Genomic DNA, 25,442 nt, shown 5'->3' on the forward strand with positions numbered 1-25,442 from the left:
AAAATTCGGTAGTAGATAGATAATCAATGCCTTTGGTCTGATATGTACTAGTTGTGCTGAGGAGTTCGAAGTTCGTATGTGTATGTGGTTGAACTGTTTGATCTAACGTCACTAGCTACCTCCTTCCCAACCGTAATCTGCAAGCTCCCCACTAATACTCAAAGCTACCTGCTGCCTTGTTGTCCTCGAAATCCGTCTCGTACGGAGGCTCAGCCTGCGGTGTGATTCGCGCCAGATGCCTTCGTGCGCCGTCATCCCAGTCCAGCAGCGCAGAGTGTGCAGTAACACGATTATCCCAGACCACAACCGTACCTGGCGCCCACTTTATGCGCACTTGAAAGTCCTGGCCTTTTGCAATGTGATCGTACAAGAAGTTGAGCAGGAAATCGCTCTCCTCTTTCTTGTAGCCCACGATGCGCCGGCTAAATTGCGGATTCGCGTAGAGCGCCTTCTCGCCTGTGGCAGGATGTGTGCGCACGAGGGGGTGGATTGAGGTCACTGGATCGCGACGGACGATACCGCCGTGGTTCCTGCTGCCATCTGCTTGTTCGACAGCTAAGATGCGGGTCAGTTTGTTTCAATCGCAGCGGCTTAGTGGGGAGGCGGATACATACCGGAATGCACGACTTTCAGGCCATGCAGTCGCTTTCTGAACTCAGGGGAAAGCCTATTGTACGCCGCGACCTGGTTCGCAAACAAAGTGTCTCCACCTACTGCAGGTCCATCAAGGATATACAAAAATGTTGTGCCGGGCGGCTGCTTCTCGTACGTCACGTCTGAGTGCCAGGTTATGGAATTCGTCCGCTCTTCGAAGAAGTCCCGCGCAGACGTGTCGTCTGTACCGCGATGCACGAGGTGGATTTCTGGATAGCCCTCTGGGGCTCCAGAGGTAGGGTGGATGTGATGGCGGCCAAAGTAGCCGCCGAAGGCAAGCGCGTCTTTGATGGGGATATCTGCGAAGTCTTGCTCGCGGAAGGCTACAACTTTCTTGTGGGCGACAAAGAGGGCTAGTTCGTCTTTTCCGGCGTCATTCAGTTTGCTTAGTTGGATGCCGTGGACTTCGGCGCCGATGTTGGCGGTTAGGTCGGCGACTTTCGCATCTTTGAGGAGGTTGGGGAAGGATGGGTTGGCATCTTTGCCGTGCTCGGTATGTGTGAAGGGCTCCCAGGGGGGATATCTGGGGGTATTATAAGTCCAGTGGTTGACTAAGACATCTGAGGTACTTACTTTTGCCCTTTCTCATTGTCCCAGGTAGGTAGGTAATGGGGATATTTGGACCCGGCATGTTTCTCGGTGCCGCGTAGCTCAAGGTCTTTGGAAAAGGCTTTTGGGGCACCATAACCTAATTCCTTGTATTGTCCAATACCGGACTTGTAACCGACAGTGGCATGTTCAGTGACCTGTTCGACAAGAGCTGGAGCCATGGTAGTATCTAAGAACAAACTATCAAGGTTCAACGTGGTAGAGACGTTGCTTGAGAGCTTCCTCATCCACTTTCAAGCGGCCTTATATGCGCCCAAGACTCATCCAAGACTGATAGTGGCAACATTTAATTGCCGGAAACTGGCATGCGCATACAAACCCCACGACCCCGCTCCCACATACGCGGCATGATGGTGTCGCAGCCACTCCCTTTCTAAGCTTGCCGCGGCACCTTCCTCGGCAACATCGCCTTGGATTCTACAAGCACGCAAGCTATGTCGGATATGTCGCTAGGAGATACGACGGCCATAAGTACTCCGCATAAGTTCATCCGGGACTGATTCGCTGTATTCGCGATCGACGACGGATGACGTGATTGGCTGGGTTGTTGGCGACATGGATAAGGACCACTATTTTCTTGCCGTTTCAGTAACGGCCCGCTCGGAGAATATACTGACGCCAGAATAGCTGGTTATTCGACATGTTGAACGATGTCTCGGTTGCACAAGTTTCCCCGCAAGATGTGCGTCTTTGCTGCCTGTGTATAGCGAGGCTGCGATAAGGACGCATTGTGCAATACACGGTGTGTTTGATACAATTTACTGTACAGCTGATTGATCAGGAAGTACCGCGGACGTTACCTGTTATCGAGCGCCGCCGATAGTGGAGCGCAATGATGGCAAAAAGTACCTACGGTTGATGGAGATAGTGTCCTCTTCAGTGACCACACTGGCAATAGTACGGCACTTTCTGCCGAGAATTAGCCAAGATCTAGAAGCTGTACTGAAATAAAAAAACAAGACGGAGATCTCAAGAGATGCTTAGCCAAATCAGCGCCTACCATATAACACGAGGGGTAACCCCCGTAGTCACTCCAAGATACCCAACGGACGACAGTTTCGGTGATATTGGCGCGGCATATCATTTGCTAACATGGCGACCTCGAATCGCCCTGATGACCTCCCTGTTGATGGGAAATCCGACTTTGAAGTCTCTGGTAGCAGTGCCGGCAACAGCGACACCGAAGTCCACAAGTCTGGCAAAAACGGAAAGAACTATCATACCTTTGCCGGGGCAGGGGTCTCGGGAGATCACTACAGACCCGTCGAAACCTACGAAGGGATTCATCGCTATGATCCAGACTTCACGTGGGAGCCCGCGGAGGAGAAGCGCTTGGTGCGGAAGGTATGTGCACAGTATCGGAGATTCAACCTGAAGCCTTCGCTTACTTTTGTTAGGTTGACAAACGGATATGTACCTGGGTCTGCTTGATGTTCTTCGCACTGCAACTCGACAGAGGCAACATATCCCAAGCTCTCAGCGACAATTTCCTCGGGGACCTCGGCATGGACACCAACGATTACAATTACGGCCAGACTATTTTCTACCTCTGCTTCTTATCCGCTGAACTTCCTTCTCAACTCATCAGCAAGAAGCTTGGGCCAGATAATTGGATCCCGATACAGATGGTGTCCTGGAGTCTCATCGCCAGCTTCCAGGCTTTCCTTAGTGGGCGAAAATCTTTCTTCGCTTGCCGCGCACTGCTGGGTTTGTGCGAAGGGGGATTCATCCCAGACAGCATTCTTTACCTCAGCTACTTCTACACTGGGTGGGAGCTACCGGGTCGGCTTAGTTGGTTCTGGGTGAGCTACCAATCGACGCAGATTATATCTGCCTTTCTCGCTTTTGGCATCTTGCGCCTCCGGGGCCATAATGGTATGGAAGGCTGGCGGTGGCTGTTCGCCTTGGAGGGAACGTTGACGGGCTTGATTGGTATCGCGTCGTGGTTCTACCTGCCGCCGAGCCCGACTCAGACTGCGAGTCAGAGATGGAACCCATTCCGCGGGAAGGCTGGGTGGTTCAACGAGAAGGAAGAGAAAATCATGGTTAATCGTATATTGAGGGATGATCCAAGCAAGGGCGATATGCACAACAGACAGGGTCTGAGCTTTCGCATGCTGTGGGAGTGTGCAAAGGATTACCACATGTGGCCCATTTACCTACTTGGCTTGTCATGGATGATACCTTCGACACCTTCAACTGCATACCTTACCCTGCAGCTCCGATCGCTTGGATTCAGCACCTTTGAAACCAATCTACTCACAGTAAGCTTCTCCCACACACACATACAGCCTTGAACAGATCTAATCAACGCGCAGATCCCAGCATACGTCCTCTTCATCCTCCAGCTCCTCTTTTGGACCTACATGTCCGAGCGCTTCAACGAACGCTTCCTCGTTGGCCTTATCTCCCAAGTCTGGGCCCTCCCACTCCTCATCGCCCTCGAGTTGCTGTCAGCAAAAGCCTCTCCTTGGGCTCGCTGGGCTGTCTCATCGCTTCTCGTCGGTCACCCATACATCCACGCTATCCTCGTAGCCATCACATCGCGCAATGCCGGTACAGTGCGGACTCGCACCGTCGCGAGCGCAATGTACAATATGTGTGTTCAAGCTAGCTCCATCATCAGCACGAACATATACCGAGAAGACGATAAGCCGCTGTATCGCAGGGGTAACAAGGTTCTACTGGGTATATGTGCGTATAACTTTGCGCTGTTTATCGGGGCAAAGCTGTATTATGTGGCGGTTAATAGGAAGAGAGAGGGTATATGGACAGGTATGACGAAGGAGCAGAAGGAGGTTTATCTAGAGACGACAAAGGAGGAGGGGAATAAGCGCTTGGACTTTCGCTTTGCGCATTAAAAAGTCATCGGTTTTGGGGAAGAATTCTGTAGTTTCTATCTTGTTGTAGAAATAATTTGTTTCGGTTTGGGCAAGTGCAAGGCTGGGTCTTAAATCCAGGTTGGGCTCCTTTTGTGTTGGCGTGCCACTTGACCGAATTGAATGAATACATTGAGATAAAGAAATATCGAGTATCAAAATCAAGTAAATACCACTGCATTGAGATGCCTACCAGCTTTATCCGTGTCCGGAATACACTTTTCAAACCTCCTCAATTCAATCCGCCGGCTTAGATGTTGCCTTCGTCCGCCTCATTCTGCAGACGCTTCTTTTCCAACTCATACTCCAGATTCTTCATCAGTATACCTTCGCTGGACAAAAAGCCTACGTCCGCCCTAATAACCAGCCCCTGAACGTCGTTATCTAATTCCTTTGCTTTGGGTTCAAGGTCAAGTGTAGCCGCCATGACGCTGCTGTCGCCGCCAAAGACTTCCCTAAGCTGTTCTTCGCAGCGGGTGCAAAGCTTCAACCCACAACCATCAATCAACTCTCTGGTGTCATCAGGTGAGAGAAATGCTGCTTGTCGAGTGCGACAGGCAAAGGCCGCAGGAGAGAAGCACATGGAGCACCACTGTTGGAGCTGCTTCTTGATTTCATAAGGTTCATCTGCGAATTCAAAGAGGTCGTACAATGCCTCTTCGAAGCCTGAGATAGTGCCTCTGAAACCTGTTTCCATTCTTTGTATGTCGTGACTTTCGCAAATTATGGTTTGGGCTCTACCTTGTTGTATGGTTAGCAAAACTGCACTGTTTCAAGCACACCGGGAAGATATCATGGAGTTCTCAGGCTCCAAATGAGCAGGCGAAAGACTTTGAAGTACACTAGACCTCCTCAAGATATAACTTACTCGTCGTGCAGTATTGACACATAGTTGTCGGGCCGTTTTTCTCCATGTGGCCGCCGCCTACTTCAGTGTATCCTTGTCCGTTTTCCCAGCAGATTACATGGACTTCCTTCTCAAACAAGCCTACGAAGCTGTAGATGGGAAGCTCACAAAAGTTGCAATCGGAGGTGTTTTCGATCATACCGAACTTTATGGGGTGGGAAAAGCTGGTGTTAATCTTCGTCAGTACCCCCCTGTGCCCCGCGGTGTCTTCCAGTTCAATCTCCGGTGTTGGTGACCGAGATATTATCCGCTGATCTGTGTTATTCAAGTCCTCGAGATCTTCGGCGGTGAAGTAGGCATGACTCAAAGGAGTGGGCTCAGGTGAATCATCTTTAGCGGGTCGCTTGCCCTTACTAGCCTTCTTTTTCGGGGCCTTCTTTGGAATATCGTAGAAGGTACAGCCAATCTCGTTCTTCTTGCAGTTCTTGCAGGGCGGCTTATCAGTCTTCTTTTTGAGACTACAGCGCTTCTTTCCCTGACGGCAACTGGTACAGGCGATGTGTCGCTTGTTCTCGCCGTACATGATCTCGTCGATGCTTATCCTGTCATTGCGATAACCCTCGGGAGGCAGTGCATGGCAGATATGTACTCTGTTTAGACAATTGTCGCAGATGATCTGGTCCGGCTCATCCTCGAAAGAGCAGTAATCATTCCCGTCAACGCACTGCTTACATGAACCTTTTCTGGTCGCCGGGACAATCAGTTGGCATTCATCGCCTTCGTCGCGACAGTGCTGACATGGGTAACAGCCCCCTGTCACTAAGGAACAACCATCCTGTTTTTCTCGACAGCTTTTACAGCCGCGTGCTGCAGGGTAGCCGGTCAAATCATCGACTTCATCGAGAGGGTCCTCAATTGGCGACTGCATCTCCAGGTGGGGCGTGCGACGGCGAAGCCATGCACGGTCCTCGTCTTTCTCTCGTTCAAACTCGGAATCTAACACAGACCAGTCGTCCGGCCAGTTTTCTTCGTCATTTGTAGCGTTGCGTACATTGCCAAAGGCTTCGAAACGCAGCTTGACAATGCACTTGTTGGCCTTTTCTTCGGGGGCTCGTTCTTTGCCCTTTTTAGATCGTTTTGCCGCTTTAGCCGCTTTGGCTTGCTGCAGTTTAAGCATTCGTTCTCTCATTTCTGCTGTCGGATCAAAATTTCCTGACTCATCCTGGTCCACATGCGTTGTGGGTACGTCTCGATCTATTCCAGTGCGCAGACCAAAGAGGGCCTGGTAGAGTGATTAGGGGCATGACACATCTTGGGAGAAAGCGGACGGACTTACCTGAGGATCAGGAGGGATGACAACTTGGGAAAACAAGAAAGGCGTATCATTGTATTCGATAATAGATCCAGAATCGGAAGGAGTCTTCGGGTGATCATACTCGCCTGTCTGTTGCTCGAGATTGAGGCTGGATAGACAGCTGCCGATACCAGTTTCTGGTATTCCAGGCTCATTCATGTCGTTCTCCTGGTTCAGAAGGTCTCCTGGCTGTTCTTCAAACAGGTCATCGAGACCATCTCCTTCTGGGTCTTCCATTTGTGGACCGAATAGCGACTGGCGAGGCTTCTTACTCCTTTCGTTGTTGTCTTGTTCGTCGTCGTCAGTCCTGCGCGACTTTTTGTTTTTGGGAACTTCAGAACCAGAGCAATTAGGCGCCTCGGAAGCACAAACATCTTCAGGAAACCTCTCTTGAAGCATGTCGAAGCTGGCTTCGTGCTGGTCGACGTTCGCCTCAGTGATAGCCAGACCATCGTCCGGCTTACTTGTCTGCTGGATGTCTTCCATCATTTCATGATCAGGTGAAGGGTTCGCAGACTTGTAAGCATTTATTTCTGATGTTGCGACATCATCGTCAGTGTCAATACCATGCGGAAGAATAAAATCAAATCCGACTTCTGCCATAGGTAGCATTCCCCCATCCGCCATGACGAGAGCTATATGGTGAAGATGCTTAGACCGTGGAAGTACTTGGCGAAGCAAATGGGGCTGACATCTGTGGAGTATAGAAAGGTGTCCTTGTATGCTAGACTACAGTAGTCATAACGTGATAGGTAAAGCTGATGCTAGAAGTCGTGTTGATTTACGAGCGATGTCATTGGTTGGTGATAGAAATAAGGAACTGGTATCACAGCAGCAATGAGTTCTGTAGGGTTGAGGAAGCTCCGAGGTCGTCATGAGGAGCTGAGCGGGCCAGCAAACGCTGTACAGTAGCAATCGCACACTCGCACCAACCAAGTGAGAGAAGCGTGGCCCGCGGCGGTGAACTTGCCTCAACAAGGACAGGGTTTGTGCACATGGCGAACATGATATCGCATGTTACAGTTTGTACCGACGTGTTTAAGGCTTTTTAATTTCGTTTACTGTTCTGCGTGGGATACGGCGATGAACGGGTGAAGCAGGGGAGTAGTGGAGTGCCCTGTTGGGGCATACCGAGAAGGGTTAGTTAGTCATCAATATGGGCGCTAACACAGACCAAATCCACCAAAAAAATGAGCTGCATGCTTCTTCGATTCTCCCTCTGCACCGCTCATTTCTTGATGAAGCTGCACACGGCGTCCTGCCGCCCGCTGTGGGCAGCATGGCGCGATCGATGAAGCTATTTCTAATACGCCACGGAGAGACAGTTGACAATGTCGCCCAACTCTAGTAAGCACACAGACACCTTTTAACCTCCAGTACTGACTTTCCCAGTGCTGGCAGCAGAGACTCAGCCCTTACCAACCACGGCATCCAACAAGCTATCCGCCTAGGCCTCCACCTGAAGACCCTGGGGCTTACATTCACCCACCTCTTCTCGTCGCATCTCCAACGTGCCGTGAACACTGCCGGCAAGACACGCGAGGCTCAAATAACACCGGAAAGTGACGGCAATGCCGCGAAAACGGTACCTTCTGTCGTGCAGCTACCGGTGTTGATGGAACAGGACTTTGGCTCGATGGAGGGGAAGAAATTCCACGACCGTCCACCGTTGGAGCTCTCGAGCAAAGAGAAGAAGAAAGACAGCACAGCCTTTGTGCCTGTGGAGTCGAAAGACTCGATGGCACACCGCGCTGACTCATTTCTTGATGAGCATCTACTGCCGCTGCTTAGTGATACGTCGAAAGACATGACTCCGGAGGTCGCGATTGTCTCGCACGGCATATTCCTGTCTACACTCTGGAAGCGACTACTCTTGCGATTGCCGCCGAAGAGTGTGGTGCTTTCATCAGAGCTTCAGGCGACGGCGCGACCGTCGCTGGAGCATCTAGGTGGCTGGTCAAACACTGGCTACCTCGAATTGCATCTGCAGAGAGATGAGGCCAGGGAACCTAGTCTTGCTCCGCTTGTAATACCTCTCCCAGAACCATCTTCGTCGCCTGCTGAGATGCCGACTGCGAATGAAGGCTTGGGAGAAGTTGGAGTACCAGAAGCCGCGACCGGTCGTGTTCCTCCAGTTGCGTCTCATGCAGATCCATCGACTAGTCCAGTCCCTGTATCATCCCTAGCTACAACGTCACGCATCGCTCAAGGATGGTCAGCGAAGATTCTCACAATCAACGGAAAAGACCATCTTCAAGGTCTGAAGCGCACTGGTGGCGGCGTCGGAAGTGCTCGACACGATGCATCCCAGAAAAGCATCGACACGTTCTTCAAGCGCCGGAGAGTTGATTGAGATCTTTGCTGGTAAGTCTCATATTTTACTACTCCTTATATGCAGTGATGAAAAACCATCTTATCACAGACCTGATCGGAATTTACTGTCGACCAAAATTTGTACCAACTGCTGTCTGATCTGCAAATTCATTCCGCTACTCCCTACAATGTTCTTTCAAGGGCCCTGCTAACAAGTAAAGTCAAGGTGAGAGTGACCACGGTTGGCACTAGACCCTGATTATCAATATATTATGTTTGACTGTTCATGCTCCCTGCTCTGTGCCCCTGCTCCCGTGCTGCACTTCTTACCTTGCACTATCCTATTACTAATATCTTGTGAGATGTCGCGTCCTGTTACCACGTCTAACGGTTTGCGAAACTTGGCTTCAGACGCACGGAACAAGGACAAAAGAGGTTCAGCTACTTGGCACCTGTGGTCGCTTGACCCAGTTGTCATCGAACTGCAGTTATGCCCCGCAGCACTTGCAGCTGAGATTGCAGAGCTCATGATCCCAGGACATATCAGCTTTTTTGATTCCAATACCGGCTCGGTAGCCCACAGGTTCCAAGAAATATACAACAACGCGACTGGTACCCGCATGTCAAAACCGCCACTTTCGAAGCGCAGTGAGCTGACTCTCCAGCTAACTGCTCGCTTCTTAAAGCTCCTTCTCCAGAAGAAAAAATCGTGGAAAGACGAAGCGCAGTTTCACCCTCTATTGGCCGACAGTGCAGACACCGCAACAGCCATTCAGGACCTAGTTGACAACTTGGAAAACCCCCATTATCAAAAACATCCATCCACACTCACCTTCCGCTCGCCGATTATGGATCTTTATATCAAACCACACATAGACGCATGCAGAGTCAACAGCCCGCTACCCCACAAATCATCCACAATGACTTCAATCATGCATTGTGGCGCTCTTCTCACTCTAGAAACATCAGCCCCGACAAGTACCAGCGAGGTCCATCTGCTGTCCGGCATGCGAATATACCTCGTCTACCCGCCCACACCACACAACATGGCATTGCTATACGTCTACTTCCGGGACCTAGGCAACGGATCGAGCCTGGACCACGGAGACTTTTGCAGAAGAATGCAAGAGGGCGTCACTTTCTCCAGTATCCCGGTGAAGTAGTGACAATACCACCATATTGTCCAACCGTAGTTTTCACTGCAAGCACCAATGCAGCAGTGACACTGCGCACAAGGTATCAAGAAGGTTTGCCCTGCAGATTACAGTATCTCAATCTTTTGGTCAGCCAGACGGCGGCTTGTCAGCGGGTCCTAGGTCGCCTACAAGCAGCGGGTGAGGTTGTTGAGCATAAGATTGTGCAGCTTCACGAGGGCATATGTGCGTTTCTTGGAGCGGAGACGGATGAGCCGGCGGGCGGGAAGTTGATGTCAGCATTCGACAGGGCTTGGAAGAAAAATGGTGTACGCTTTCGGGAAATGCTTGAGCAGCATGTTAGTAAGGGGGTGAGGGAGGATTTGCCGATGCTGTAGGCGAAGGCTGTGCGAGTAAGGGATCTGAGAAAGCGACTATTTTGTAAAGGCGGTATTAAGGGTATTGGAAGTACACTCATAAGGTGCGTCTCTAAGTGAAAAGACACACTATCGCGATACAGGTTCACAGTCCAGACACGCAGAGATTCCTCTTGCCTATTGCACACTCGCTCGTGCTAGCTGCTGTCACAGAGATAGCAGGGAGGATAGGTGCACGTAATGGGTATATTCACTACATGTGGCTAGCAGAATTGGGTCAGGCTAGAGACAGGACATAGCTCAAACAGCTACAATGTGAGCGAGTTTTGCAGGTTTTTTCGAAGACGCTGAGTGTGCCAGGGAGCATCCGCTATATTTGTAGCTAATCATCGCCGAGCGCATTCTTGATGTTCTTCTTGCAGCCAGCGCCATGAAAGCTACTCTCCTAACAGGTATATCAGGCACAGTAGCAATCGCAATAGCCACCTTCATTCCTCCATGATGAATGCACATTCTCGATAGTGCACTATTTAGAATATTAGCTATCCTGATAGTAAAATATAGAATAGCTATGTAACTTACCATGCCGCACCTCGTTATACACTCTGTACGCTCCCAGTCATGGCAATTTCCTGGAGGCGCCTGTCCATGTCCTACGTCAATAATGATCATAGCAGGGAGAGCTTTCAACACTCTAATAAAAATACATACCCATGGAGCGACCTTGCAGTAAATGGCTCCTTGCTTCGGCAAAGGTTTTGGTGTGTCTGCTGGTGCTGGTGCTGGTGCTGGTACTGGTGCTGGTGCTGGTACTGGTGCTGGTGCTGGTCTCGGTGTTCCTTCTGTATAATTTCGAAGTAGTTATAGGCGTGGTGTCACAGCACCAACTCGGCGCTCTGTAGGTCACGTGCCCCCATCCCTAGCTTGGCCTAGCGCCTGCTACCCTACGGTACATATCCTCCCCGTACTCTTGTACATAGACCTTTACACTACAACTACGTTCTTACCTTGCGACTACTGTTTGGCCCCGTGATACGTGGGTAGGTCGAGCGGAGGAAAACTTGAATAAAAGTCAGACGTAGAGAGAGATGATTTCTTGCAGACGTTTAGTGTAAAAGGATTTATAGTCTCTTATATAGAGGGATCTAAGGAGCACAATATTATGCAAAAGCGAATAATCGATCGTTGAACTAAGAAACTAGTAGGCGTAGAGCCGTAGAAGTACGTATTCGCTGACATTCAGCCGACGTTAACAGACTGTCTTAGTGTTACGAACCTAAGGAGAGGACACAGTGCAAGATATGAAGGGCAGAAGGATGGAGACCTTGTCGGAATCCCTTCTCAGACAAAGGCGTACAAAGGTGTACAAGGACCAATGACGTAAGCCTGCCCCGCATCCCATAAAGCTTGGCGGAACGCCACCATGGGACATGTCACGTGTGTCCCAAGGAATCCCACGATGTACCACGATGTCCCACGCATGGGACAGTGTAGGACAACGTAGGACGTATAGGACATAGGACATTCGTTAGTATATAACAATAGGCAATGAGCCCTTACGGTTCATTGTGTTCAACTTCGAAATCTAAGGATTAGTACTTGATTCTCAACTCCCCGTATATTACATCGATCTACCAATCGTGCTATACACCCTCGTGTCCATCGCATCACTCTATCCCCGAGAACCAACCCAAGATCATCTTCGGACGACCTTCACACTTTGAACACCCTCAAGATGAGTGACACCCCGATGAACACACCTAACGAAACTTCGTCAAGCCGCACCAAGGTGGCCAGACCCGATCTATTTCACGGCGATCGACACAAGCTCGAAGACTGGATTCTCCAGTTCGATCTCTTCTTCAGGTTTGAAGATGAGAAGGTCGACCCTACTGATCGTGGACTGCTCATGGCAAGTTACATGCGAGGAACTGCCGCCACCTGGATCAAGCCTTACCTCAACAAATACATGGACGACAACGATGACGACGACGATATTGAACGAATGTTTGAAGACCATCCAACCTTCAAAGACAAGCTTAGACAGCAATTCGGAGTCATCAACGAAGAATCTAAGGCAGATCGTGCAATCCAACAGCTCAAACAAACCCAATCAGTCGCCGACTACGCCAGTATCTTCCAGGGACATGCCCTGAAGACCGACTGGGACGACAAGGCATTAAGGGTTATGTACCGACAAGGACTTAAGGAAAGAGTCAAAGAAGAGCTTATGCGAAGCGGCGTGGCAATCAACAAACTACAGGATCTCATCCGAGAATCAATTCGTATCGACAACGCACTCTACGAATTGCAGCAGGAAATCCGACCGGTTAGAGCCAACCAGTCAGTGCAACGCACAAAGGGACGATTCTTTAAGAAGAAACCAGGATATCGGACGACACCTGGAGGTGTTGTACCCTCCGCCGGTAACAACTGGCACGACCCTGATGCAATGCAACTGGACAACATCAACAAAGGCAAGAGTTTCGGCAGGAACGACAAGAAGAAGCCGTATAACAAGAAGGAGATCACTTGTTATAACTGTGACAAGAAAGGTCACATGGCTAGGGACTGCCACAGCAAGAACAAGGTGGTTAGACAACTCAACGTTATCCACAAAGCAGTACCCACTGAGCGACACGAGACATGGAATGTCATATCTAAACCAACCATCGAAATCAACACGCAGGAAAGCGTTTTGGGATTGGATAACCTCACACTCGTGGAATCAGACTCAGAAGAAGAACAGCCCACTTCGGAGTACGACATGCTCGAAGATGAGTCCAAGGACTTAGAGGCTACGGAAATCGACCAGACCAAATTCGGCAAGATGGCCATGTTTGAAGGAATCAACAGGCCACCCACACCTTATATACAGGAAGAAGAGTTCTACAAGCTCGCAAGACAAATCAACCAGCTACTACGACACCTCAACAAGGCTAACATCGAGTACGCCTGCGAGGAACCCAACATTATGGCTGCTATGCGACAAGACTTCTACCGATTGTCACTAGAAGTACAACAAAATAAGGAAACCATTTCAACCGAAATATTGAAGTTCCTACCAACAACATGGGAACTAAGCTGGATCGAAGACGCAATTCGATCATGGGAAGAACCAACGTTGCCAATCTCGGAAGAAGAGAAGCAGGAGATCTACGACGAACTCTGCCAGACCAGGAACGATTGGAAGACCTTCCAACACGGCCACAAGAGAAAGGCCAAGGACATCAGTAGATCAAAGGAATACGACTACTGGATGAACCCTAGGAACCCAGAACACGAGAAATTATCATGGGTTACATGCATTCACGACCATTGCAGAGTACACTACTCGGATAAGTCCGGATCAGGATGGTTCCCAGAAGAAACCAAACGATCGTACCGCTGCAAGTGGCAATTCTTCGACTGCAAAAACGACCTATGCCCAATACATTTATGGGACAAAAGGGAAAAAACATACTTCCCAGGTCACGACAACCCCGAAGAAATCGATCAGATGCAAACAGTATGGCTAAAAGAATACGATGAAGGAGACGCTTGGGAATGTCAACAACCCAACTGGCAAACGTGCCTTAGCAAAGAATGCGACCTTCATGCGATAGCCAAAGGATTCCATGGATTTGGAAATCAGGCTTTTTTAGGCCAGCACCCGGCCCAGAGCGGCCCGGCAAGGAGATTAACTCAGTAAACTCCTTAGACCTCATCAAGCTTCAGGTGAAGCTTGAAGGGAGGTGGATGAAGGCATTAGTAGATTCGGGATCACAAGCCAACTACGTTTCAGCGCACGCAGCGTCTTCAGCCGGACTGAAGCCGCTACGGAAACAAGAAGCTTACCCACTACATGTGGCCAACGGAGAGCCAATGCCAGGTGAACAAGAGATCACCCACGAGGTCAGACAAGTGACGCTCAACATCCAAGGACACCAAGAGAAGATAGACCTAGATGTCTTCGGACTAGCTACCCACGACATCATATTAGGACTTCCATGGTTACGAGAACACAACCCACGGATCGACTGGAAGTCGAAGACGTTCTCATTCGAGTGCTGTGGAACGGACGCAACCACAAGCCAGCCTACGCATTGTCAGAGTACGATGGTAGATGAGAGGAAACTGAATAACATCGCAAAGAAAAAGCGAGCCTCGACAAAGGACGGCCTTAAGAAACAAGGGTCCGACTCAGCAGACGCCGGAACGGAGCCACCGGGTCGACAGACTAGAGTTTTGGAGAAACGCGCAACTCCTAAGATCCCCGCAGAATACAAAGAATTCGAACATCTATTCCGGGAAGTGGCAGATGAACAAGCATTGCCAAAGCACCAACCCTGGGACCACAAGATTGTCTTACAGGAAGGAAAGAAACCGACTTTCGGCCCAATATACGGACTATCGGAAAAAGAATTGAGCACGTTACGCGACTACATCAAGACAAGCCTAGCAAAGAAATATATCCGACCATCGAAGTCACCAGCAGGATATCCAATCATGTTTGTCCCGAAAAAAGACGGAAAACTACGACTATGTGTAGATTATCGCAAGCTCAACGACATCACAATCAAGAATCGATACCCCTTACCGAACATTACAGAATTACGGGATCGATTATCTCGCGCAAAGATCTTTACAGCATTAGATCTTCGAGATGGATACCACCTGATTCGCATAGCGAAAGGTGAGGAATGGAAAACGGCGTTCCGATCAAGATACGGACACTACGAATACACAGTTATGCCGTTTGGGCTCACGAACGCCCCAGCAACATTCCAAGAACTCATCAACAACGTGTTGAGAGCACATCTAGACATCTTTGTCATAGCTTATCTAGACGACATTCTCGTCTACTCCGAGACTTTAGAGGACCATGTTGAACATGTCAAGACGGTACTAAGGGCCCTTGAGCAGTTCAACCTCCGACTCAAACCAGAGAAGTGTGAATTTCACAAGACTAAGGTCAACTTCTTAGGCTATGTAGTAGGAGCGGACGGAGTACAAATGAGCGAAGAAAAAATTCAGGTTATCAAGGATTGGCCAACACCGACAACAGTTGTACAGATACAGTCCTTCTTAGGATTCTTGAACTTCAACCGACAGTTCATCAAGGACTTCTCAAACATCGCCATCCCTTTGACAAAACTCACAAGAAAGGACGTACCCTTTAAGTGGAGCAAGGAAGCAGAGAACGCATTCCAAACGCTTAAGAAAGCAAGCATAGAACCACCATGCTTTCGAATATTCCAAGCAGGACACCCATTACGCTTTGAGACCGACGCATCGGATCTCGCGCTAGGCGGATGCGCAAGCCAATTGCACGAAGGCAAATGGCACCCCATCGCCTACTACTCTCGCAAATTCTCAGGACCAGAAGAACGATACGACGTTCACGACAAGGAGCTACTAGCTATTGTCGCATGCTTACAACACTGGAGAGTATACGCAGAAAGCTGCTCGGAACTTACGATATACACAGATCACAAAAATCTAGTGAACTTTACGACCACCAAAGTACTCAACCGCAGACAAGTAAGATGGTCAGAACTACTCGGACAATACAAGTTCAAGATTGTGTACACACCAGGAAAAGAGAACGGCAGAGCAGACGCTCTCAGCCGAAGACCAGATATCGCAGGCACCAAGGAAGTCATCGACACCGCGATACTTAAGGTTAACAAGGACGGATCGCTAGGACCAGCAAAGACACTGAACGCTATCCTCCACATCGGAAACAATGTACCGGAAGAACTGCAAGAAGCAATTATTCAACAACACCACGACGACCCTGTACACGGTCACCCGGGCATTACCAGAACAATGGAACTCATCAGACGCAACTACGAGTTCCCAGGAATGAAGGAAAAGGTTACCTCATTCATCGCAAAATGTGCAGAATGTCAGAAGAACAAACACGACACACACGCACCTTACGGCGAGATGCAAGCATTAGAGCTACCCACAGAACCTTGGGCAGACATCTCTATGGACTTTGTCACAGGTTTACCAGTCTCAAGAGACCCAGCGACAAACATAGGATACAACGCAATACTCGTTGTAATCGATCGATTCACCAAGCAAGCAGAGTACATCCCGTTTAGAAACGATTTCACGGCAGTACATCTGGCTCACATCATCAACGATCGAATCATCAGACATCACGGCATCCCAAAGTCAATTATAAGCGACAGAGACAAGCTCTTCACTTCAAACTTTTGGACGACACTTTTGGCCGCGATCGGTACAAAACGCAAGCTATCAACAGCGTTTCATCCGCAGACAGACGGACAGACAGAAAGAACGAACAGAACCATGAAAGCATATCTCAGGATATACGTCAATCATCAGCAAACCAACTGGGTTTCGCTTCTGCCTATGGCACAAATGGCATACAATAACAAGCTTTCAGAGTCTACAGGACAAACTCCGTTCTATGCAAACCACGGAAGACACCCAAATCTCTTTACACGCACACTTCCAAGCCAGAAAACGGAAGCAGCTATCGCCACAGCCGAGGAGCTGAAGGCAGTACATGAGTTGCTACAGAGCAAACTCGAGACAGCACAACGACAAAGCATTTCATATGTCAACAAGAAACGAAAAATGGCACCTCAGCTAAAGAGGGGGATAAAGTTTATCTACGCACGAAGAATCTTCGCACGAAACGACCAAGCAAAGGACTCGACAACGTCAAAGTCGGACCATTTTTGATTCTCAATCGGAAAGGACCAGTTACGTACACACTCGACCTTCCACCAGACGCTAGAATACATCCCAGGTTCCATGTAAGCCTCTTAGAACCAGCACACCCAGATACGCCATTACAGAAAACCTTCCACTACGAAACGGAAGAAGAAAACGAATTTGAAGTCGAGAACATTGTCACACACAGAGTTGTGGACAACGGCACAGAATACCTAGTCAAATGGTTAGGATACCCAGACAGCGAGAACACTTGGGAACCGGACACAAACCTTACGAACTGCCGCCAGCTACTTGCGCAGTACCACCGTAATCAAGACCGGCGAACTCGGAATCATCCCCAGAGAAAGTAGGCATAAAGACGCCCCAATCCAATGCCAAAGTACCAGGCATAAGACCGTCTTCCAGATGCGCTACCTCTCGATTCAACGCCTCGACCGCTTCCAACGCCTCGATATCCTCAACAAACTTTCCCGACTCATCAACCCATTCTTGCTCACGACGCTTTAACTGCTTACGCTGCTTGCGAAGACGATCCTTCTTCGCACGCGCAGCCATCAAAGCATCCAATGCCGCAGACTCTGCAGCATCCGCTTCGGCCTCTTGTTGTTCAAGACGCGCCATCTCCTTGTCCAACTTTTCAAAGTTCGGGACAGGAACTTCCACAGGAACGCACGACTTCACACCGTTGCGATAACAATTTCCACATTCTTTCTTTAACGACGACATCCGACACTCGAGCCCCCGCTTCGCACAATATTGACAAGACACCATCGCGATTGTACCGACTAGGTTGATTCGGTCACCAAGGGTATGACGATGGGCGGTACTTCTGGAAACCATGACACGTCAGCTCATGAGGACATGAGATTAGGAGAGGGAGGATAGTGTTACGAACCTAAGGAGAGGACACAGTGCAAGATATGAAGGGCAGAAGGATGGAGACCTTGTCGGAATCCCTTCTCAGACAAAGGCGTACAAAGGTGTACAAGGACCAATGACGTAAGCCTGCCCCGCATCCCATAAAGCTTGGCGGAACGCCACCATGGGACATGTCACGTGTGTCCCAAGGAATCCCACGATGTACCACGATGTCCCACGCATGGGACAGTGTAGGACAACGTAGGACGTATAGGACATAGGACATTCGTTAGTATATAACAATAGGCAATGAGCCCTTACGGTTCATTGTGTTCAACTTCGAAATCTAAGGATTAGTACTTGATTCTCAACTCCCCGTATATTACATCGATCTACCAATCGTGCTATACACCCTCGTGTCCATCGCATCACTCTATCCCCGAGAACCAACCCAAGATCATCTTCGGACGACCTTCACACTTAGGCTCTTAGCGTAATGTTAGCCTTATATTATAAACTTATACTATTGTATCTAACGATTCTGAGCTCCTAGGATCTATAGATCTAGCCACCGTTCGGTTCACTCTTTATGGTCTTGGCGTTTTTGTCTTGGCATTTAAGCGTAAATTAGCAGGCGGCTGCCTTTCTAAATACAGAGTTAACTTTATAAGACATATGTGAGGGATCGATCAAGAAAGATTGGATTTGACAAGATACAAGCTATCGAGCTATCTACGTTGTGAGCCCGAACTTATGCTGTGGGCGCCAAGGCGCTAGTCCGATAAGATAAGGATCTTATCGATATGGGGGCCATGGGCCGAGCGAGTCTATGGATCCGTAACAACATAGAAACCCCCTTAACAACCTAAAAAAATTGTACTATTATCACCTATAAGGTAATTGCTTAATCCTTAACTTCGTCTTTCTTAGTAGAAATCCCTCGGGGATTATTCTTGTTGCTTGCAACGCGCCATAGAATACGCTAAGCGCCGATTGATAGACACACGGATCTACTTAGATGTGCTAGTGCTGACAGTGTCCTTGAAAAAAATCATCGACGATCAAGTCGGATAACCTACTATGTTGCCAGTAACACCGAATTTTTGATCCTAGATAGGTGACGGATCCTTGGCGTACGAGGAGTTGCATAATATTGGGGAGAGCTCTATGGAGCTACTTCGCACCGCCTTGCCTCTAGATGACGTAGCTAGCAACCACCCTACGTAATGCTCTGTCACTTGGATGACCAGAGACGCCTGGTGCTTACAGGATTACTTGGCAATCTGTTGATCGGCTACAAATAGTTGGTCTGTGGATCTGAAAGAGGAGCCGTGCCTTTACACTGGGCGTCCCGGCATGCTCGGGTGGACGTGAGTGTATCTTTGGAGGGAGCATTAGCGGAGGGCGATTAAAGGGTAGGAGGTGCTAGTTTAAGTTGATTTGTAGGCGAGGGAGAGAATGATAGCATAGTCGTTAACGGAAGCATGGATGAAGTATGTGCTAGCTATGAATCGAAGAATGAAGCTTCTGGAAAATCACTAGATTATGGATACTTGAGAGTTTCTACCTAAAAGACTGCAAAATATGACATCGACGCAGCAGATTCGCGATCGAAGAGAACTCTTAGCCTTGGGAGCTTTTGGTGCTGGAGAGCTTGGAGAGAGACTAACTATGAATGGCTAGGCTTACTGCATGGTCAACAGCAACACTGGACTGGTGACATCTCGTCGCCACTTCCTCACAAGCCAAGCGCAATAACTGATGTATTCAAGGGCGTTCTAGCATCTCCTAATTGACACTCTAACGAAACAACCAACGGTTCACTCACCAGTTCTCATGTAATAATACGTAGACTTGAACTCACAGAATCTCACTCCACACAAGCAGAAAAGCACTGAACTTGTTAAGAAGGACTAGACGAAAAATTCCACGAAATCTATCTACGCCCACGAAAAGTGCTCAGAATGCAGATAAACACCACCCGATAGACTCCCACCAAATATCTTCAGATTCTCAGCCGCAACCGCATTCCTGACATCATTCTGCATCGTCTCAGGGCCACATACGTATACGCTGAGCGACTCGCCTGCGTCCGCCGCTCGTGTAGCTTCTTCTTGCACAATTTGAGGTAGCTGGGGTCGGCCCTGGAATTCTATGCCAGGTACAACCGCCGCAGCGGGTTCTACCCCCTTCCCGGTTTCCACTATAATTTCGTTGGAAGATGTGGATGCTGTCGAGTGCGCGGGATTCGCGGCTTTTGTCGACAAGTCCGCTACTTGTGCGGCTTCCCCTGTGAGGTAGATTTGTACGCGTACAGAGGAGGATAAGCCTGGTGTTGGGAATTTTGCAAGAAGTTCTGCTACTGTTCGTTCGAACCAGAGGCGACTTCTGGTGTCTCGGGTTGCAAGGACTACGCGCAGAGAGATATGTTTTGATCTGTAGCTACGAGGAGCAGGCTTCTCTACAAGCTCACCTTTCCCCTGTTCTTCGTCGCTTGATGTTGAAGCGGAGCGGGCAAAATGCTCGATGAGTGGTAAACACCAACCAGCGCCTGAGCCACCAGCTATAACGAATAGCCGATCCGCGTCCCACAGCCTGGACGGGTTAACGCCGCCGTATGGTCCATCAACAACAACTGAGATTGGCACATCTGATTTGAGAAGTGCATGTTGGTAAAGCTTTGCCGTAAATCCGCCCTGATGACAGATATAAAACACCAGTTCCGACGCTTCGTCACTGCTCCTTGGTGGCGATGAGCAAATCGTAAACGGGTGAGCTCATAACGCTGGCAAGATTCCGAAGCTGGTAAAGCGCAAGAAGCAGTGCTGACCCTGAGTCCAGTGGAAGTTTGCCGGAATATTGATACGCGTGAATCCGTTATCCTCGACAGCGATGTGCGCTTTCTGAGTCCACTTGTATTCAAAAACTGATCGGAGCCACGGGTAGACGAAACAAGGAATGTACACGGCGGCGGTAGCCACGAAGTAATGCCAGCTAGTCAGCGTATGATCACAGTGCCAGAAGAAGGTGACCATAAACACGACGACAGCGAAGATGTGCGTCGCCTTGAAGAACTCGTAGCCAAGAGTCCTGATTATTAGGTTAGCTTCGTTCCTCTGGTGAGCTTGGGATACATACCGTATAGTTGCATGGGACAAAAAGGTAAGCCAAGCCTGGAACACAAGTGCCACAATCCCCGTCCAGTAGAAAAGCAGATTGTTAGTAAAATGCTTCTCCATATCATTCTAGTGAACATGATACACAATAAACGGAAAGGTATGCAAAAGCGCCAGCAAGAAAAACGCATACGCAATCCACCGATGAAACACCTGAAGCCGTTCATACGATATACCCGTAAGCAAGGTAATCCAATTCGTCTTGCTCGCCGTAGCACTGCCATCATAATCAGCCTTCTCACACACAACCAAGCACGACAACAACAAAAGAAGATCGAACAAACTCACAAAATAAACGGCATACACCCCAACGCCAACCACCCAGACCTCGTCCCCAACGGCGGCGACCCCCCAAACTTCTCACTAACCCAATAGTACGGTTATGGCGCTAGATCCATACAGAAGAAATACACAGTGCCAACCGCACCCAGCATCAACACCCCATAGGCGCTGAATTCCACTTAAACCGTTGGATGTGAAATCCGCGATACGACAGATACCGCAACCCAGTGAGTCCTCTCTGCCATATCGAGCGCGGGCCTATCTTGCGTTTTCGCAAGAAGAGTATCGAGACGATGTGGCTGAGGATGAAGAGGCCAATTGCGCAGATGAAGAAGAGAACGGTGGGGATAGCGAAGACGTGGTCGGCTTCGTACCTTGAGCTGTGTTTAGTAGATTGGGAAGAGGAGGAGAGGAGGGGGACGGACCAAAAGTGCCAGCGTTGTTTGTAGTAGGCGCATTCCGCTGGTATCTTTTTGGCACAGCTGGGCATACGCATGCCGGTTAGGACAACGGGGGAGGAGAGCCATGCTGCGTTCATTTTGGTAGGTGGGTAGGGTAGGAGCGAAGAGGTGGAGTATAACTACTCTAATCTAGCGCGATTCTTTTACTTCAATCTTACTGGACATAAGGTTGGGAAATAAAAAGCCTAAGACTTCCAATTCGGCTTTCCGCACATCAGATGAAAACAACAACTTAGTATAACAATTGCTCAAACCCAACTCAACATGACCAAACCCTTTCCCGTCCCGGGATTATCAATCTTTCCTCCTTACACCTCACAAAACATGCGCAATTTAGCGCTTATAGCTCCAAATTCATACCCATACACATACACATACCCCATGCTCGTACCGCTCCCGTTCCGTTCCCCACCCCTGTCACACCTACCCTAAACAAAAGCTTGTATCCAATGCTTGACTTGCGAATCACCCCGGATATTACCGGGTATAACGCCACTGCACCAATCACCTCTTGCGCGCATTTTCTCAAACAGGAGTTGCGGCTTGTTTTGGCTGACGAACGGGGGAGAAAAAAAAGAGCGGGTTTGAGCAAGTTGTCAGCGACGCACGGGACGTGGGGTCCTCGGGATGCGGGAGGAACGTAGGTTTGTGGTGTAGATGGGATGGATTTGGGGAGGGATCGGCGGGGCTTGGGGATGGGAAGTGAGCAAGATTGACGGAGATGGCTTGTTTTTAGGTGTAGTTTTAGTTGCAGGGATTTAACAAGGTCCTTGACATTATGGTAATAAGCTCTTCGCGCATTTAATCCATGAAGAAGGCTTCTGTTCGCTACTCTCTAAATTCTCTTATTTGATTAATATTTTTTTTGATTAACTACCAAACTTTTTTCTGTACCTTTTTTTCGTGCCTTGTTACTTTGACTTGGGAGCATTCGAGGTATACGACCCATTAAACGATACGAATACACCACACGAAGTAACGATGAACATGCTAATGCCCACCACCGGCATATCCACCACGCCCATGCCCATGCCAATGACCTTCCTCACCTCAACGACAACCCCCCTCTTCTCCCCCGCCTGGACACCCAGCACAGTGGGCCAATACACCGGGACCTGCGTTTTCCTAATCATCCTTGCAGCCCTCTTCCGCGGCCTCGTAGCCATGCGGTTTAATCTACCTAAAGTGGTGGCTATAGTGCAGGACGAGCGGGGGGGAAGAAGGTGGGGTGAACGGGTATGGGTATAAGAGCGGGCAGGAGGGGAGGAGAAAGTGGAGGGCGGGAGAGGCGGTTTGGATTGCGGGGGGTGGATGTTGTGGTTGCTGGGGTTGGGTATTTGCTGTAAGTTAAGTTTTCCTTGAGGGAGGGGGGAGTGTGTAGGGCTGCAGCTGACGATGATGATGTTTAGGATGATTGCGATTATGACGATGAATGTGGGATATTTCATGTCGGTTTTGGCGGGGATTTTCCTCGGGAGCTTGGTTTTTGGACATTTGGTGGGGAAGTCGGCGGCGATATGAAAGTGGATGTTTTTTTCTTGCTTCGTTTGGGAAAGACATGGATGCGCGCAAGAGGTGGGAATGGCAGATGAACTAGTAATTTCTAGCACTTGAAAGGAGAAGGGGTGAATAAAGGGCGATGGCTACGCTAGGTTACATAAGAACTGCAAAGACTACTTGCAAGACTCCCTCAATGATCATCCTTCTAAGCATCCTTGAGCATGCTAGCAACACCAGCCCAAGTCTCCAACACAGTCGGCCTGATCTGGTTCGCAGGCAGCACGAAGCCGTAGGTACCCTTGTCGCGAAGCTCATATGTGTATGAGTAAGTAGCGTTACCCTGGACATCAGTGTAGTCTGTGGATGATCCAGTAGTGGCGTAAAGCGTCGAACAGCTGGGGCCAATCGTGTAAGGAGTGCCCGAGACAGCGCTGATGGCGGACTGAGCGCGGCTTGCGAGTGAGCGGTGCTGGGCGTCGTTCTCGGGGCGAAGGCTGCAGTCGTAGCCGTATGGCCAGAGAATGTACTGGCCGTAGGAGCTGGACAATGATGAGCATGTGAATAAATTTGCAGGACAACAGATTGCACATACTGAACATCGAGGTAAAGTCTAATACCACGCGACGCCTTGAGCGCGTCCACTTGAGCCTTGACCCCACGGAGCTCGGGTGAATCACCTGCAGCGACACCCTTGTATGTCTCCGAGCAGGGGTTGGTAGAAGCACCACCAGCTACTTCCCACTTGTATGGCCAGTTACCTTGAGGCCTGGTTAGTATTGTGCCCACAAAAAGATACAATGGATGCTTACGGTTGATGTCACGACCGACACATGAGTTGCCACTCACAGTCTGTCGGTTCTTGCGCCAGAGACGGTCGGTAGTCTGGGAGTAGACAAAGCCGTCTGGGTTGACAATGGGTGTGATGTAGAAGTCGAATTTATCGACGAGAGACTTGATAGTCGCATCGCTGCCGTACTTGGTGAGAAGTTGCCATGCGAAGTACCTGTAGGTGATTTGTTAGCCCCCTTGCCAGGCAATTGTGAGATGTTTCATACTCGGTAGTCATGGAAGTGATCCACTCTCTCGCGTGAACGTTTCCATGGATGATGACAGCGGGCTTGGAGCCCTTGCCGCCGCTACCCCAGATGTGGATGCCAGTCAAGACCCGTCCCTGAACCGAGGTACCCACGGTGACAATCTCAGACTGGCTAGTGTAGCCGGCCTGTAGGTCTCGGAGGAATTGGAGATGATCAGCATATGGGTGGTACGCAGTGAACCACGACTCGCTAGGAACTGATGGAAATTAGAGTCTGCGTTTGACTGCACGTCAACTGACTTACCAGCATATATGCCCATCTCTCCTTCTTCCGCAAGGGCAGCGCCAACATCCTCGTTCAGCGTCTTGCTTTCAGTAACCAATGCAGTCAATGCGTCGACATTCTCGGGCGCGACGACAACATCCATCTCGGCCGACTTGCCGGGGTTCAGGACGTGTGCAGCCAGGCTCTCGATCTGAGCCAGCATATCGTTGGTGCTAGTCACGCGAAGGACCTTGTAGCCATTGTAGTCAACCTTCTTGCCAGCTCTTGGCACGACGGTGCCCAGGGCAGTGGAGGAGAGGAGGAGCGCCGAAGTAAGAATAGTGGTCTTCATGATGGCTGATGGAGAGACGACCGTTTGATGCGGTGTGCTCTTACAAAGAGAGGAAACCACTTGCTTTTATGCTTTGGGGTGTTTATATCGTCCCATCATCCACCTTCCCGCCGAGGAATCTGGCCAAGACGCCTTCTTGCTCGCCATCACGAAATCACATGGAAGAGGCAGGTACCTATCTTGTACTGTCCGTAGATCCGCTGCAGTACGGGAGATGTGCACTCGAAGGAGCTCGACAGAAATGCTGCACGCGCGGAAGATGACGACTGAACGGGGATGGAACATATACCTCACGACCTGGATGGTCGTTTAATTTATTAGACTCTCTTGGCATGCTCGATGGAAGTCGTGAGGGTGAACAAGACGATTGGCGCGGGACCGTTTCGCTTGTCGCATTAGGCAGGTGGAGGTCTCGGAGACTACTCTGGCTGGTCTTGGCAACAAGATAGGGCAAATTCGAGACTTGGTAGCCTGGGGTAACTATATGAACGCGGGATACTAGTAGTGAGCTGATTTGCTGTATTATAGCGAATCCTTGGTAAAGCCAGCGTCTTGACTGGGAAGGAGACAAACATAAAAGCTACGGAAGGCGCAAGTGTATCCCGTCATAACCCCCTTCTCGAAGCATGAGATGCATGATGGTATCTTTG

General features: G+C 49.6%; 10 protein-coding genes across 10 annotated transcripts; 4 read left to right on the plus strand and 6 right to left on the minus strand.

The window, feature by feature from the left end:
- Positions 1 to 151: 151 nt before the first annotated feature.
- PtrM4_110390 (TauD, Probable taurine catabolism dioxygenase) lies at positions 152 to 1,424 on the minus strand (the record flags this gene model as incomplete). Its single annotated transcript, XM_001935730.1, has 3 exons — positions 152 to 555; positions 615 to 1,177; positions 1,228 to 1,424. 3 exons carry the CDS (start codon positions 1,422 to 1,424, stop codon positions 152 to 154), a joined length of 1,164 nt encoding a protein of 387 aa, XP_001935765.1.
- A 1,269-nt stretch (positions 1,425 to 2,693) lies between these two features.
- PtrM4_110400 (ProP, Permease major facilitator superfamily) lies at positions 2,694 to 4,124 on the plus strand (the record flags this gene model as incomplete). Its single annotated transcript, XM_001935729.2, has 2 exons — positions 2,694 to 3,527; positions 3,582 to 4,124. The coding sequence occupies 2 exons, from the start codon at positions 2,694 to 2,696 to the stop codon at positions 4,122 to 4,124; spliced, it is 1,377 nt and encodes a 458-aa protein (XP_001935764.2).
- Positions 4,125 to 4,392: 268 nt separating this feature from the next.
- PtrM4_110410 (C6 zinc finger domain protein) lies at positions 4,393 to 6,970 on the minus strand (the record flags this gene model as incomplete). Its single annotated transcript, XM_066107886.1, has 3 exons — positions 4,393 to 4,883; positions 5,011 to 6,271; positions 6,326 to 6,970. 3 exons carry the CDS (start codon positions 6,968 to 6,970, stop codon positions 4,393 to 4,395), a joined length of 2,397 nt encoding a protein of 798 aa, XP_065962335.1.
- A 652-nt stretch (positions 6,971 to 7,622) lies between these two features.
- On the plus strand, positions 7,623 to 8,696 carry PtrM4_110420 (uncharacterized protein; the record flags this gene model as incomplete). Its single annotated transcript, XM_001935727.2, has 2 exons — positions 7,623 to 7,690; positions 7,736 to 8,696. 2 exons carry the CDS (start codon positions 7,623 to 7,625, stop codon positions 8,694 to 8,696), a joined length of 1,029 nt encoding a protein of 342 aa, XP_001935762.2.
- Positions 8,697 to 9,018: 322 nt separating this feature from the next.
- On the plus strand, positions 9,019 to 9,819 carry PtrM4_110430 (uncharacterized protein; the record flags this gene model as incomplete). Its single annotated transcript, XM_001935726.1, has 1 exon — positions 9,019 to 9,819. One exon carries the CDS (start codon positions 9,019 to 9,021, stop codon positions 9,817 to 9,819), a length of 801 nt encoding a protein of 266 aa, XP_001935761.1.
- A 2,082-nt stretch (positions 9,820 to 11,901) lies between these two features.
- PtrM4_110440 (uncharacterized protein) lies at positions 11,902 to 16,868 on the plus strand (the record flags this gene model as incomplete). Its single annotated transcript, XM_066107887.1, has 4 exons — positions 11,902 to 12,082; positions 12,182 to 13,736; positions 13,811 to 16,398; positions 16,477 to 16,868. The coding sequence occupies 4 exons, from the start codon at positions 11,902 to 11,904 to the stop codon at positions 16,866 to 16,868; spliced, it is 4,716 nt and encodes a 1,571-aa protein (XP_065962336.1).
- A 264-nt stretch (positions 16,869 to 17,132) lies between these two features.
- On the minus strand, positions 17,133 to 17,483 carry PtrM4_110450 (HrpB7 domain containing protein; the record flags this gene model as incomplete). The annotated part of the gene is made up of 1 exon (XM_066107888.1): positions 17,133 to 17,483. One exon carries the CDS (start codon positions 17,481 to 17,483, stop codon positions 17,133 to 17,135), a length of 351 nt encoding a protein of 116 aa, XP_065962337.1.
- A 3,014-nt stretch (positions 17,484 to 20,497) lies between these two features.
- PtrM4_110460 (uncharacterized protein) lies at positions 20,498 to 20,959 on the minus strand (the record flags this gene model as incomplete). The annotated part of the gene is made up of 2 exons (XM_066107889.1): positions 20,498 to 20,810; positions 20,859 to 20,959. 2 exons carry the CDS (start codon positions 20,957 to 20,959, stop codon positions 20,498 to 20,500), a joined length of 414 nt encoding a protein of 137 aa, XP_065962338.1.
- A 370-nt stretch (positions 20,960 to 21,329) lies between these two features.
- PtrM4_110470 (uncharacterized protein) lies at positions 21,330 to 21,716 on the minus strand (the record flags this gene model as incomplete). The annotated part of the gene is made up of 2 exons (XM_001935724.2): positions 21,330 to 21,552; positions 21,604 to 21,716. 2 exons carry the CDS (start codon positions 21,714 to 21,716, stop codon positions 21,330 to 21,332), a joined length of 336 nt encoding a protein of 111 aa, XP_001935759.2.
- Positions 21,717 to 23,344: 1,628 nt separating this feature from the next.
- On the minus strand, positions 23,345 to 24,792 carry PtrM4_110480 (carboxypeptidase; the record flags this gene model as incomplete). The annotated part of the gene is made up of 5 exons (XM_066107890.1): positions 23,345 to 23,678; positions 23,732 to 23,897; positions 23,949 to 24,142; positions 24,195 to 24,432; positions 24,480 to 24,792. 5 exons carry the CDS (start codon positions 24,790 to 24,792, stop codon positions 23,345 to 23,347), a joined length of 1,245 nt encoding a protein of 414 aa, XP_065962339.1.
- Positions 24,793 to 25,442: the final 650 nt, after the last annotated feature.

Source organism: Pyrenophora tritici-repentis, chromosome 5, assembly GCF_003171515.1.
Source record: "Pyrenophora tritici-repentis strain M4 chromosome 5, whole genome shotgun sequence".
Lineage (NCBI taxonomy): Eukaryota > Fungi > Ascomycota > Dothideomycetes > Pleosporales > Pleosporaceae > Pyrenophora > Pyrenophora tritici-repentis.